We start from the raw sequence: 13,950 nt of genomic DNA on the forward strand, positions 1-13,950 counted from the left end.
AAACAGGTAATGTCAGAAAATAGGTATCCGTTAGATAAAAGTCTTAGCTATAATATATTCTCATTAGGGAAATCTGATAGGGGAAGGCATTACCATTCGAAATCATAGGTTGTACAAAGGCACGGATCTGAGGAATAGATCCTTGAATAGTCCTGGGCCAGCATGCAATGGTTGCCTGGCTGGCGCTTCATATAGATCTGCTTCTCACCCATCACACACAGCTCTCCCTATCAAACAAAGAGAAACATGATCAAGCTCAAGATTGAAAGAAAATCTGTAAAGGACGGATGAACAGAAAGGTTTTTGTTCATAACTACGCTTTAATTAAATGAAAGCATAATAATATAAACATGAATGTCTTAGAGCTGACAAAAAATCTATTATGTTTAATATTCCTGTTACCTTGTTATGAAGGTGCCAAGTCTGATAATCCCCATCCATGCACCTCCTGCTAAAGAGGCCCTTGTAGTCGATCTTAATCAACTGCCACTCTGAACGATGGCTGAAGTGTCCAAAGAAGCTGGAAGATGATTCACAAATATGCAATTTCAGCTGAGGCTCTGGAGATATTAATATGAGACTCTAATTTACACTGACAGATAAAATAACATTCCCTTTGATGAGAAGTTGTGGGGAAATCAGTTGGACCTTTCTTTGGTTACATTCCCAGCCAAGCTAATACCTCAAGTTTGATATTTGTTTCATTCCTGCTGGACTCCACTTAGACATCTCTGCTTACGTGATAATGTGGTTGTCAGATTCTGGCTCCATTAAAACACCATCCACATACAGAGGCGCCAAGGAGAAACTGTGACGGTCCCATTTCTTTCCTTCGTCTAGACTGATCCTGCATAAAAAATAAAAACAACATAGCGTGATCTGTCTACCCATCCGGCTTTGAATGTCTGTTGGGGTTAAATATGCTTTTTCTCCCTGTATACAACAATTCCAGAGATGTGCTCTGAAACATTTCAGGTCATTTAGCTTTTGATGGTGTTGAAAAATGAAAAATTATCCTGATACTAAATTGAGCAACAGAATAAATGCTCCTGAGCACAGCTTAATTTCCAAAGGTGACAAAACAATATAAGAGAAAGATGTGTCTCAGGTTGTAACATTAGAAATGGGCTCTTTTTTTGGAGGGGGGGGGGGGTTCAAATCACCTTTCTCAGAGCTTAATCACTTCTGACAGGGCTATAGTGAGCAGGGACATCAAAGTCGATAGTGTTACAAAGCTCCCACAATATGGGGCACTTATGAGGGCATTCTCAGTCTCACATTCCCACCCTGCTCTACTTTTCATTTACATAAAAGCACTCAAACCATCATCTCCCACCACGAGTACAAAGCTGTAACAGACTCTTTTCTGTTGAAAATAATTCTAACAGTTCTGAAGCTGTAGTGCCAATATAATAATCATGCAAACTTGCCATCAGCATTTCAAAACATTAAATGTAATCATATGCGGCTTGCACCCAGGTAATTTTCCTCAACTCCACCACCTACAACTCCTGCTTGCAGTAAATATGATGTATGATACCTACCATAAGTGTCGAATGGGTGTCGCTGCATTTAAGACTGCCAGCATCGCGCCTCCATTGTCGAGAAACCAAATGTTGTGTTCTTCATCAAAAATCTGCACAGCCACACATTGACACAAAACTTTTGTTCCATGCACAACAGCAAACTTCTATTTGAATACAAAATCTGTTTAAGGTAAATGCATAGAGTATAGATGGGTCTCACCTGTCTCCAGCTATTTCCTGCATCAGATGTTATAAACATCCCAAGGTTGGTGGAGGACAGCTCTGCGCCAACATTCCCTAAGTACAGAGAGATGAATATTTTTGCACTGTATTTACATAGCAGAGACTCCATAACACACCTATATGCACAATCACATAATATAATCATTAGTTGTTTTGCAAATCTCTGCATGTCCTCATTTTCCACCAGTGGACATATTTATGATTTACTGTGACCTAATAGTCTCCCACAAAATATGAGACTTCGGAGATGGAGTTTTAGTGTCTGATTTCAATGACACAAAGAAGACATTGTGTGATTAGTTTTGTGTGTTTTAAGGGTTGCGCTGCTACGATACATTTATCTGACAAAGTAGGGATGACTGAGGTGATGGACAACTAAACAAAATTATCATGTCCAACTCTTTACCTGTAGCCACAATGATTCCTGGTACCGACTTCTTGCTGGTGATGGGTCCAGACGTGTACGGATTCTCCGACATCTCCAGATGAAGATGCAGTGAGCAAAACGACTGTCAACAAAACAGATTTCACCCATATTGAGACAATAGGTATCAAACTGATCTTTGCTGCAGCTTTGTCTTCAAATTACTCTTCCCATTGAGAGAAAAGTGCGAACATTATCTGAGACAATTTATAAAACAAAGATGCTTTGTCACTTTCATCTCCTCTGCCCGGAAGAAAGAGAAAAAGCTGAGAGGACACAGAGGGCATTTTAATTGTCTCATTCGAAGGCAAACAAGGCATGTAATTAAAATTCCCCAAGATGCACTGATAAAACTGGCAAAATTGATTCAAATCATTTTCACTCATCTTTCAGACTAAAGCGCACTGAAAAACATCAATAACACTTCTCAAACAGCTGGGGGTTGGAGGGAGGTCGGAACACAGACAACGACATAATGGGCATCTGGTGGTACGACAGAGAAATACTGTAACCTGCTCAGTGAACAAAATACATTATGACTAGAGAACATACTGACTGGATTAGGTGTCTATCATACCTGCTGAATAACAACATGGCCAGATAATGAAATTTGGTGTAATCTAACCTTCATTAGTCGAGTGTGACTACAGGTAGTAAATTGAAATCATAGAGGTTAATGGAAAGTCTGGACCCCTGTAACTAAAAGCGATAACACCCAGTGGCTTACAACGATAATAGCAATATCCCAGCCAAGCATCTCTTTGCCCAGTTAAGATGCTAAAAAGGTAAGCTGATGCTCAACCAACCCTCATGCAATTATGACAATCATTCAAAGACCATCCAAATCACGAAGGATTAGATTGTAAAATTTGATGAATGATACATGTCAAGCTTCATTTGACACAAAAAAGAGCAGTCACTCATTAGTGCCAATAGGCTTAAGCTCACCAGAATGCAGTTCAGGTTATTTCCAGCCACATCGGTGGAAGGTGCCGGCAGCAGAGTCCATGTTTGTCCCTTGTTGTAGGTGATAAATGTCTTGACACTATTGCTCACCAGTTTGTTGGCAAGATACATGCCATTAATCCCCTCCACCTAGGAAAGATAATAGCAAACGTTAATTTGTTCTTTAAAGGTAATTTGCAGATACTCATGAAGCTTTTAGAGACTCTCTGAAGGAATCAATAATCATTGATTGCTTGAGCAGTGCTAGAAGGAAATATTCAGATCCTTTACTGTAGTAAAATCTAGGATACTACACTTGAAGATTTACTAAGTAGGCTAAAAAAGCATTGTCAACAAAGTGTAAAAAGCTCAATCAGTCAGTCTAAGCAGGACTTGATAATAGGCTAATGCTAAATATTTTGTTTGTCTATTTAAAAATGAAAGTTCCTTTATGCTGAACTTTTGTATTTGAATCACTTCTCAATCAAAAGTGCCAAAAGAGTTACTTCTATTAGCCCCTAAAAAGTGTTTGCTTCCTGAATTTAACTGTTTAATATGATCTCTATTATCAATGTAAAATACATACATTTGGAATGCCTGCTCAAACAAACTAACTGATTTGAATATACCACCTCCTTGTGAATAGTTTTGCAAACTATTCACAAAATTTTGTAAACCAAATTAAAGCAAAAAAGTGTCCACTTGTAAACTTTTTGAACACAGCCAGTTATTCTGAATTTGTAACAGGAGCAACAAAAGCCACTAAGGTTGTTGAATACTGAATTTGACTGGACCATTTCACAGGTAAAGATGTTAACTGGATGTTACAACATCAAATACTTGCATTCTCCTAATATTTGTTCCACCCAACTGGGGTTTTATTACTAAAATACCTGTGAGGGAAACGGGAGTAGCAGTGACAACAAAGACCCTTAAATGAGTCTGACTACGAACCTTATAAAAGTCGACTAGTAGGTTACCGGCGAGCCCTCGGCTTGTTCTCAGGTTCTCTAATGAGAGCGTAAAGTAGACCCCGGGGGAGTCAGAGATATAAAGGCTGTAAGTGTTGTTCTGATTCCACTCCTGGACTGCAGCGAATACCTGCTTCTCATCTGTACTTATAATATGCATGTCCTATTGGACGGTGCCAGAGAGGGAGACAGAGGGAGACACAAAGGGAGACAGATGAAAAGGAGAAAAGCTAATAAAAAAACAAAAATCTTCTTCTCTGTTTGGTTGACAAGCAAAAACACACAATCGTTATTCTTTCTGATAATGAATATTTTATGTGATTGTTAGTTGTATACATTTGCACTTACCTTTGGTAGGCAGTATTTTGGTAATTTCATCTGTTTGAAGGATTCTCTCATATAGGACACAAAGTAGCTGGCACGTCCCGACTTGGTTACCTATACCGTAAAGTCAAATACACTTTGTCACGCCCTAAATAGAACACATAAATGTATTTTAGCACCACTTCACCTGGTGCCCTGTTTTCGTGTTTTAGGTCAGTGACTCTTTTATTTGTATATTTCCATTTTGATTGATGCCAGTGTTAAGTGTGAGCTCTTTCTACATGGAGACGACAATGTGGAGCATCCATTAAAAGAAAGCAACAAAACGGGATGTGAGGCAGCGTTGACTTTGTGAAATGAGGACAGGAAGATAAAGCGTCAAGTGAACAAGGGGCATTAATTCCCAGAACATGACTGAACTGATAAAAGAATTTTACAATTTAACACAACAGATATTTTTTATCATTATCTTAATTAGTCTAAAGCCAAGAGGTTCTGAAATTTGTGTTAACTTTATCTACAGTGTAGCTTGAAGATGCAGTGCTGCTTTCTTTTCCACTAACAGGCAGGGCAGCACTACTTGATTGCTTATTTTTATAATCAACTAGAAGGATGGCGTTTGTCCCCCAACACACTACATTAGGGCTCTAATGGAATAATCTATCGAAAATCAATCAGCTGCATTTTCCCAGGCCACATTTTTGAGGATGTTGCACTTGGCTGTTCCTCCTCTCCCAAGGGAGTTTAGAGGTGTTGAAGACTGCTTATTTTGCTGTAGCCCAATCGATAACCTCATTACTCTTTGTCAAGTTAAATCCAACTGCCCCAAGCAATGAAAGTCACGAGAAAGTCATTGATGCCACAGCATCGGCTTGGTGTAGAAGCTCTCTACATCCAGTCACTCTCACCAGCATCTTCCCTCTTCCTCAACACTCCATCTCATCTCAGCAAAATGCAATTTGGGCCTATTATTGAATCACCAGAACTGATTCAGGCTGTGATATGATTTTTTTTTCATACATTTTCATTCTTACATTGTAGCCATTCCAATAAAGTCTGTGGATTAAGCCTGTTGAAACTGGGTCACTGCTAAAGTGTTACAAAATCATATCAAAAGATTAATCTGTGGATAAATAAATTAAAAAAACAAACAGTAAATATTTAGGGCTCACTTAGTCAAGTGAGTGCAGAGTGATTTCGTACAAACACTGAGCTCTAACAAGCATCTATCATTGGAGTTTTATCTTCCTCAAACATGGCTGGAGTCTAACAAGGAAAATGCATGGAGCCTGACCTGCACAGAGAAAATCACTAGCTCTGGATTGAAATCAATGACAGCGGAGGGCATTTGAAAATTAAATCTCTAATAATGACCCTGACTGCCACTGTCTAATTGGAGTCAAAGTCAGAGTGAATGATAATAAGGACACCAACCTGCCTATTCAAAGTTCCTTTGTCGTGCACTCGTTGCTAGGAAATACATTTTCAGGCATGGAGTAAGTCTGTGCAGACACTGAAACACTGAGCTTGCCTTGATATGGAGACAAAACATCATCACAACACACATCAGGCCAGTGGGGAACAGGTGTGTTGGGAAAAGCCACTGAACAGGTTTTGATGGAAAAGCATGAATTGAATGCACACGAGACTAGAATAAATGAAAAAGGCACAAGACAATCAAAATTCACAGACACGGAAGCGTTGGTGAGAAGATTAGAAGACAAAATGATAAGTTTAAACATAAAACAATAATATATTACTATGCAAACCTGTGTGAAAACATATTCATCCTGCACAACCAGTGAATTGGTGTCCACATGTCCAGGAAAAAGGTACTGCCTGTTGCCTTCAGTGCATCGCTGGGCTCGGCACTTCAAGTACTGAGCTCCTGGAAAGAGGTTAAAGGAAATCAATCAGAAGTAAATTACAGCCATTTACTTTCAAACACCACTTTGCATACTGGAGCTGCTGTATAGCACGCATTTACTAAATATAGTTAGGTCACATTTCAGTTTTAACTGTGAATAACTATGAATAATGTAGAAAAGGTTCCAGTTGTGAGTGATTTAAGCAGTTCAGAGTCAGATTTTTATCCCACAACAGTAATATACAAATCATTTCCAAGAAAAATAAATCCTGTAATTGGTCTGATAAAACATATCACACTGTTTAGAAGGGGAGTTGAGTTTTGTCTATGAGACACAGGGGATGTATTAAAGAGAAGAAACATCCATCAACTCTGTAAAACTCTCCATTTTTGTCAGAAGACACCTATTCTGTTTTACTAGACATCAGGGAACAATCGGAAGAGCAGAGCAGGTCTCATCGTCCCCTTGACCTCGCTCTAAATGAGAGGCAGAGGGTCCTCTGGGTCCTGCTACTACAGTGGATAGGGTGTAGCACTCACGGCCTTTTGTGATGCGTGTCTCAATGTGGACCACATCTGATTCTCTGTCCAGCCCCATTACCGCCCTTTAAAAGAGAGGGGACGAGAAGAAAATGAAAAAAAGAGCAGAAACAAGCTGGAGGAAGATGAAGGGGAAAGGATAAGATGAGAATGAAATAAACAATGGGGGGTGTCAGGATGTGTCTCGCAGCTGTAGATGGATACCCCTGTTGTGTGAAACCAAAAGCAAGGTGTTTTTATCTCTATCATTCAATGTAGAATCTGTTTCACCAGTGGCAATTAATCTCAATTCACCAAAGAATCAACAGAGGAAGTAACAAGAGGGAGCAATGACAAAATATCAGCTCGTCCCATAAATATCAACCAAAGCAAATTTGTGCTGTAATGAAATAGTGTTCGACTGCACCAATATTTTGAAAAATAGCCTTTTGACATAATGTGTGTGTGTGTGTGTGTGTGTGTGTGTGTGTGTGTGTGTGTGTGTGTGTGTGTGTGTGTGTGTGTGTGTGTGTGTGTGTTTGTGTGTGTGTGTGACGTTGAGGTTTTCAAGAGCACAAATAATGCATTGTTTTGGGTGCCACTATACCCGCTGCGCTGCTCTTATTCATCAAACGACTTGCTGTTCATGCGTGAGTAGAGGATGTCCTTCAACCAATGTCATTTTCTTTACTGGCTAGAAAAACATAAACTTTTGGTTTTGACACATACCGTGACAAACGGGGACAAATGGGCTCGCATCAATATTCACTGTCTTGCTGAGATTAGTAAATGACAGCAACAACAAAAACAGCATGTCATGTTTCCATGCTATGGAAAAAAGGAGGCGATATCTCCTCAGCTTTACGTGACACGGGTATTATCAGCTTTGAGCCCTACGACTGCGGGGCAGATCAGTTCTTGACAGGATGTCACTCGATCCTTCTGACGCAGCACGGGGTTTTGAACACTATCATTAAACAAATTATAATCAATGACTGCGAGAAATAGTTTAAGTGCAAGCGCTGTGTCGTCATACCAGTAGAAGCGGCCTGGCATCACGTTGTCGTGGACGAGCTGCCATCTTTTTCCAAAGTCCACTGAACTGTACAGCTGAAAGAAAGAAAAATAAAATAAGTCTTCATCACGCTTAAAGATTTAAGGAGGAATATATTGTTACCGTGCAGTAAAGCGCTCATCAAATCACATCAAGCAGGATTTTATGGATTCGGCATCATATGTCACCTCATTTCTGCTTTAAAGTTGATTCGCTCAGACGTTACCTTGTTGTCGTGACTGTAAGCCAGTATCCAGTTCTCTTGCGTAGGGTGGAAGAGCAGGCTCAGGATATTGAAGTTAATGGGATGCTTTTCAAAGCTTGCTCCTTCATCTGAACTGATGAGAACAGCGCTCTCTACCTCTGGGTCACTAAGCATCATTATCTAAAGTACAGACGGGCAGACAAGGGATATGTCATTAGAGGAGGAGGGGAGACAGAGATCATTTAGCAGCAATTTTTAAGAAAATGTAATTTGATGTCAAGCTTGTAAAAGATCAGACAGAAAGATAAAAGCAGCAGAGAGATGCTGACCTTCTGTTTGTTAGTAGGGCAGACGTACAGGTAACTTAAGACTGTCCTTGAGCCCACTTTGTCATTAAGTTTGGTGTAGGTGCTTCCATAGTCACTGGATCTGAACACAAACAAAAAACAGGTTGCATGTTTGAATAAAAAATCCATTAGAGACCTGCCTGAGACCATTTCTGAAGTGCCATACCAGTGGTTTGGCATGTTTTAGCCCATTAACTGCAAATCAGTTATTCCTTACGTGACTGCATCTCCAAAGCACACCATACATTTTCAGATTGATTTTCTACCATCCAGACAGCCTTTTGCTTTACGGAATGAAAATCAGCTTGCAGAGAGAGAGACTAGCTTCATCTTAATGTGTTATTTTGTTTTGTTTTTTTGTAGTTGCTTTTGTAAAAATAGACTTCGTTTCATTCCTGCATGAAGTGTGGTACAGTCTATCTACAGTAAGTTGTCACACCGCAGATGTCTCATGTAGTGTGTCAGTGTGGCGGTGAGGTGAGCGGCTTAGCCTTGAATAGAGATTGCTTAGAATCGTAAATTGCATGATTGTAATAACATTTCTATTTAAAGTAGAGTATGGATGATTTTAGGCCATACAATTTAAATATCATGAATAGAACTGGAAATAAGACTGACATATCCTTACTCTTCAACTTCAATCAATATTGACTGTCCTGCATGCATAGTAACAACAGCAACTTCTGTGTTGGCCATTAATCCTGCAGTGAGATGCAGAAAACCAAAAGAACAGATAATACTGTGGTTGACTTGCAGTTTCGGGATTAATAATCCAACATTTCTTGGGGGATAGAAATGCTCACAGGTGTTGGGGTGTGGTTTTGACTGTTTGTGAGTTGTTCCCCCTTCTTGTTTACAGTATGTCACCATGTTCTGTAGTTTATTTTCTCCCAGTTCTATGTTCCATAAGGGGGCTGAGAATGTGGAGATTGATGGCCCTCCTTTAAAATGGCACCCGAGGGTGCCGGATTTACTGTTTGGCGCCCAACCGGACAATGTCTTTGTGTACCTTAACAGGTGCACTGAGCTTATGAGTGATGACCACTGTAACATTCTGTATATAATGTGAACCAGTGGTCCCCAACCCCGGACTGGTACCGGTTCGTGGGTCATTTGGTACTGGGCTGCACAGACATAAAAAATAATTTACATTACTTCCGTTTTATTTGTTTCAGAGTCTGAAAGACGTTTTATTTTGAAAAATTACCCGATTCACTGTTACATCCGTCTACGTCAGTGGTCCCCAACCACCGAGTCGCGACCTGGTACCTGGTCGCGGGACATTAGATACTGGACGGCACAAAACCTTTGACTTTTTCTTATTGATCACCGGTCTAAAGATATTTTATTTTGAACAGTGACGTCTGTGCGGAATGCATGCGTCTGTCCTACTTGACAGGTCTCGGTCACGTGACAGGTTACCCCTAAATTCACACAACTGCGTGAGTGTTGTGGATTAAAATCAAGGCAGATTATCCTGAGATCGCCCAAAAAGTATCAAAAACCCTGCTTCCGTTTCCAGCCTCATGTTTTTATGAAAGAGGATTTTCTGCAATGACCGTAAAGAAAACCAAACTGGGGAGTAGACTGGATGTCCAGAACACACTTCAGGTGTCATTGTCTCCCATTACCCCTAGATCAGCGGTCCCCAACCACTTATTCTCATTATTGTAATTATTATCATTTGATTGACTTGATCACCCTTTTATTGGAAATGATCAGTATTTCTCCTACGATGAATGCACTGATTGTAAGTCGCTATATTTCAAAATAAACCTCATCAGTGCAGTCACTTCAATTGAGTTTTTAATATAATTATTGCTTACAATTATTTCGTTTACAGAGATGTTGATTTTGAATTTATGAAAAAAAAAGTTATTTATTGTCTGTTGATGTCTGAATTTTACATAAAACCACTGTGGATGATTTATTATTGGACTGAAGCTGTACTGGCGTCATTAACGATTATCGAGTAGATGAAGACCGGTCTGTGAAAATATTGTCTTAGATGAAACGGGTCTGTGGAGCAAAAAAAAGTTGGGGACCGCTGCTGTAAACGGTCTTTAAAACCTGTAGTCTAGCTCACTACAAAGGAGGGAAATACTTTTTACTCCTATTTCTTCTTCTTTACTTTATTTGTTTATATTTTTTTATGGAATTACATCAGCTAAATGAATGTCATTTCATTTACTCTGACTGACTCCAGGTACATTTGCTTGTTTTTGTATTTTTTTGGCCACCCTGATACTATTATAATAGATGAATAAATAAATCAACTTTGTTTAGACTGCAATTACTGTAGCACTAGTCATCTTTGGGATTTAGGAAAGAGCAGAATTCTTCTTTTATAATGCCACAGTATGGTAGGATTGGGCCACAAGACTGGGCAACACATCAACTAAACTGTTTAGAAGAGAAGCAAAGGACTAAGAGATCTCTGGGCAAACACTGGAGGCCAAGGCCTGGGTATAATGCACATGCTTAGATTTAATTCATTTTACTTTTTGGCCCACGTCTGGTTAAATGCACATTCACTCAAATTCTGTTGACTCCTTAAGTTCTGTTATGGGGTTGCTAAGCACCAAATCTAATCAGTAATTTGGGAACACCTTCTGCTTGTTTGTGCATACAGACATAAATGCAAATTCATGTAAGTGACAAAACATATTGTTCACAACAGAAAACATGCAAATATACAATGCACGTAAGCAGCAGGGGAAAAATATATAATGAAGGACAAAGAACCAGTGAAGTTGAAGCAGCAGTCACAGCAAATAAACACCTCAAAGATTGGCCATGGCTGCCTGCTGGGTTGGGGGGGGGGGTGATACAGTATAGGATGCTTCACAGTTTAAAAAGCACAAACTGGTGGCACTAACACAGCAAGAAATGGAGTCGTTCCCTAACAAAAAGTAAAGCACTGCTGATCAGTATAAATGGTTTACATGGTTTACAGATAATCCAGATTTGAAAGAATTACATATTGAAATATTTATATCAAACTTCCACAGGTTGCCTTTAGAATTTTGCAAAGTTCTGAAAAATCAAACACTGTCATTGTGCAATAATGCATTATCATCACAAGAGCTACAATCCAGAAACCCCTCTCGGTAACTACATTAAAGGATTTTCTTTTAAAGCAATGAAATGGTGGTGTGGAGAGGAGCATAATGCAAATGATGAGCGCTAAAAAGGTTAGCATACCTTCCTAGCATTAAGCAACAATGTTGCTGTGACAAGAAAATAGTGCAGATTATAAATTATCTTTATACAGACATTGTCAAGCAAGTCTCAGTTCTTTGGAGCCTTGGTTTCATGCAACAATGACATTGAAGAAAGCCATCACGATGCACAAATCAGATAATGTTCAACAGCAGTGTGAGGAAATGCAGGAAAAAAGCAACTGCAGTATTTGCATTTAAAGGACAACATTCAGTCCTTGAGAACAACAACATCTTGAGTTAAGAGTACTTCATATTGTGCAGTAGTAACGTAGTACACGATTTATATTTAAACTTTTCATGCTAGTGGATGTTTGTTAATTGTACACGGAGTATATATTTAAGCAGAGCAGTGGTAAAATGCCTCCTTTTAACTCAGTTAGTGGTAGCCCTTGTGTTTCACTGGTGGAGAACACATACACAGACAAATGCTAAAAAGGAATTCTAAATTCAACAGGCCAACAACAGAACAAAAAAACTGAACAAGATTTAAACTAAATAAATTTGAAAAAGTGGCCAAAACCTGTTGACCTTTATATCATAAATGAGCCTGGTTCCAATACAGCAACTTAGGCAGTAAAAAAGACCTGCTATGACAGAATATTCTGCATGCATCCCATTAGGCTGGATGTGCTCCTGACCCAAGTCTTCATATTCCTCTTCCCCACAAACGTAAAACCGCACTCTCAGTTCTACCTGAGTGCCTCCAAATGTAATTTCTTTGTATAATTGGATAGATACCCAGTGTCTGCTATCATTGTCTGCACATTAATCGGAATTGTCTTATTCGCTGTCGACATTGTTTTCAAAGGCTTACCCCAAAACCCATTTGTATATGTGCTTGAGAAATCCTTTAAGTTGCTTTTGTTTTTGATTGTGGGAATGAAAGAAAGCCACTTCAATAATCTAATTACTGCACAGAGGGGTTTCTTTTTGCAGGAAGTGCCACATTCTCACAACCTAAATGAACTTAATGTGTATTTAGATTTGGGGTCTGCAGGTACTGGGCTGTGAAATCAACCAGAAACATATGAAAATGAACGTTCAGAAGCTCTCGCCAAATTAATATCACTCATATCAATTAATACTTTCCCTAATATATGTACCCAATAAAAAAAAAACTGTTATGTCCTGTTCAATCAGGCACATCCACCTCTTCAAACTCATATTAGTTTCCATTCACTCAGAATGAAGGTGCAGCTAGGAGTAATTCAGGGGAGCCTTCGGCTAAAAACGAATGACATGACCAAAGTTTTCAGGACATTTTTACTGAAGACAACACCAAAAAAAAATAAGAATCTGTCTGCGAGTCACCCATTCATCAGCACATTGTATTTTGCCACCAACAGAGGCCTGCAGTATTAGTCATAAATCATTTATCATGTTAACTCAGGAATCATTTACTCTTGTTTCATATCATAATTTTGGCTTTTGTAAAAGCCACACTAATAGCCATTGTGCATCCCCTCAGGTACAATCTAATTTAGTTGTGGTGCCACCGTTAAGCAGACATCTTGATGATGGAAGACCTCCTGCACACAATATGGAATTTGAAAACGTGCGTCAAGTCGGGTGTAAATCTTAGTTGTGCCTCTGGTGAAACAGATATTAATTTGAGGCTCCATGCTTGGCGGACTGATGTTCTCTTTTCATGTGTACTTTGCAGTGAAATGACTTCTCTGCAGGATGTGGGAAAGGTGAGAAAAAAGGAACATTGGAGGCTGTATATGATATAATCCTTAATGAATTCCATTCTTATTTATGACCTGACAGGCCATTGTAACTCACCTCTCAATACATACTGAAGAGAATTACTACAGCTATACCGTAGCAATTGCATGTCAATTGCCTTTGAAACAAAAGGTTGTGGATGACAATCAATCAAAAACTCCATCAGAAAGTTTCTAGGTCAGAAGAAAAGGGCCACGGGTCCAAACAAAGAATCCCTCAAACAAGTTTTCCTGTTTATCCATCAAAAGATGTCTTTGCTGTTGATGAGCAGAAAATAGTTTGGGTCTTTTCTTAGAAATGGTTGCAGTCTCACTTGTTTTATTTATGGGACTGCAGAAGGCAAAAAGAAGGATGCTCAACTACCTCACTCTGCTTCATTAAAACATACTTTATACTGGCTTCCAGTGTAACTTGATTGTTCATATCCTAGCAACAGAGAACACCATAAATCACACTCACAGTATATTGCATTCTCTGTGAATATATTACTCTTATTCTTGTTAGGTTTGTGATTTAGAATTTCATAAAATTCTTAAAATAATGTTATAGTTTCTCTATGACCCTGATTCAAAC

At 39.1% G+C, this 13,950-nt stretch overlaps 1 protein-coding gene across 1 annotated transcript in view; it reads right to left on the minus strand.

Moving 5' to 3' along the window:
* The window catches only part of sorcs3b (sortilin related VPS10 domain containing receptor 3b), a 46,588-nt gene that overhangs the window by 14,549 nt on the left and 18,089 nt on the right, over positions 1-13,950 (minus strand). The window contains exons 3-16 of the mRNA XM_068326923.1: positions 8,408-8,507; positions 8,100-8,258; positions 7,856-7,929; positions 6,841-6,905; positions 6,203-6,321; positions 4,458-4,547; positions 4,093-4,272; positions 3,142-3,288; positions 2,176-2,278; positions 1,747-1,823; positions 1,545-1,636; positions 740-847; positions 403-520; positions 94-227 (exon numbers count right to left, since the gene is read on the minus strand). Coding sequence (XP_068183024.1) covers positions 94-227; positions 403-520; positions 740-847; positions 1,545-1,636; positions 1,747-1,823; positions 2,176-2,278; positions 3,142-3,288; positions 4,093-4,272; positions 4,458-4,547; positions 6,203-6,321; positions 6,841-6,905; positions 7,856-7,929; positions 8,100-8,258; positions 8,408-8,507 — 1,566 coding nt within the window. The remainder of the gene's footprint in view (positions 1-93; positions 228-402; positions 521-739; positions 848-1,544; positions 1,637-1,746; positions 1,824-2,175; positions 2,279-3,141; positions 3,289-4,092; positions 4,273-4,457; positions 4,548-6,202; positions 6,322-6,840; positions 6,906-7,855; positions 7,930-8,099; positions 8,259-8,407; positions 8,508-13,950) is intronic.

This window comes from Antennarius striatus, chromosome 11 (assembly GCF_040054535.1).
Source record: "Antennarius striatus isolate MH-2024 chromosome 11, ASM4005453v1, whole genome shotgun sequence".
Taxonomy (NCBI): domain Eukaryota; kingdom Metazoa; phylum Chordata; class Actinopteri; order Lophiiformes; family Antennariidae; genus Antennarius; species Antennarius striatus.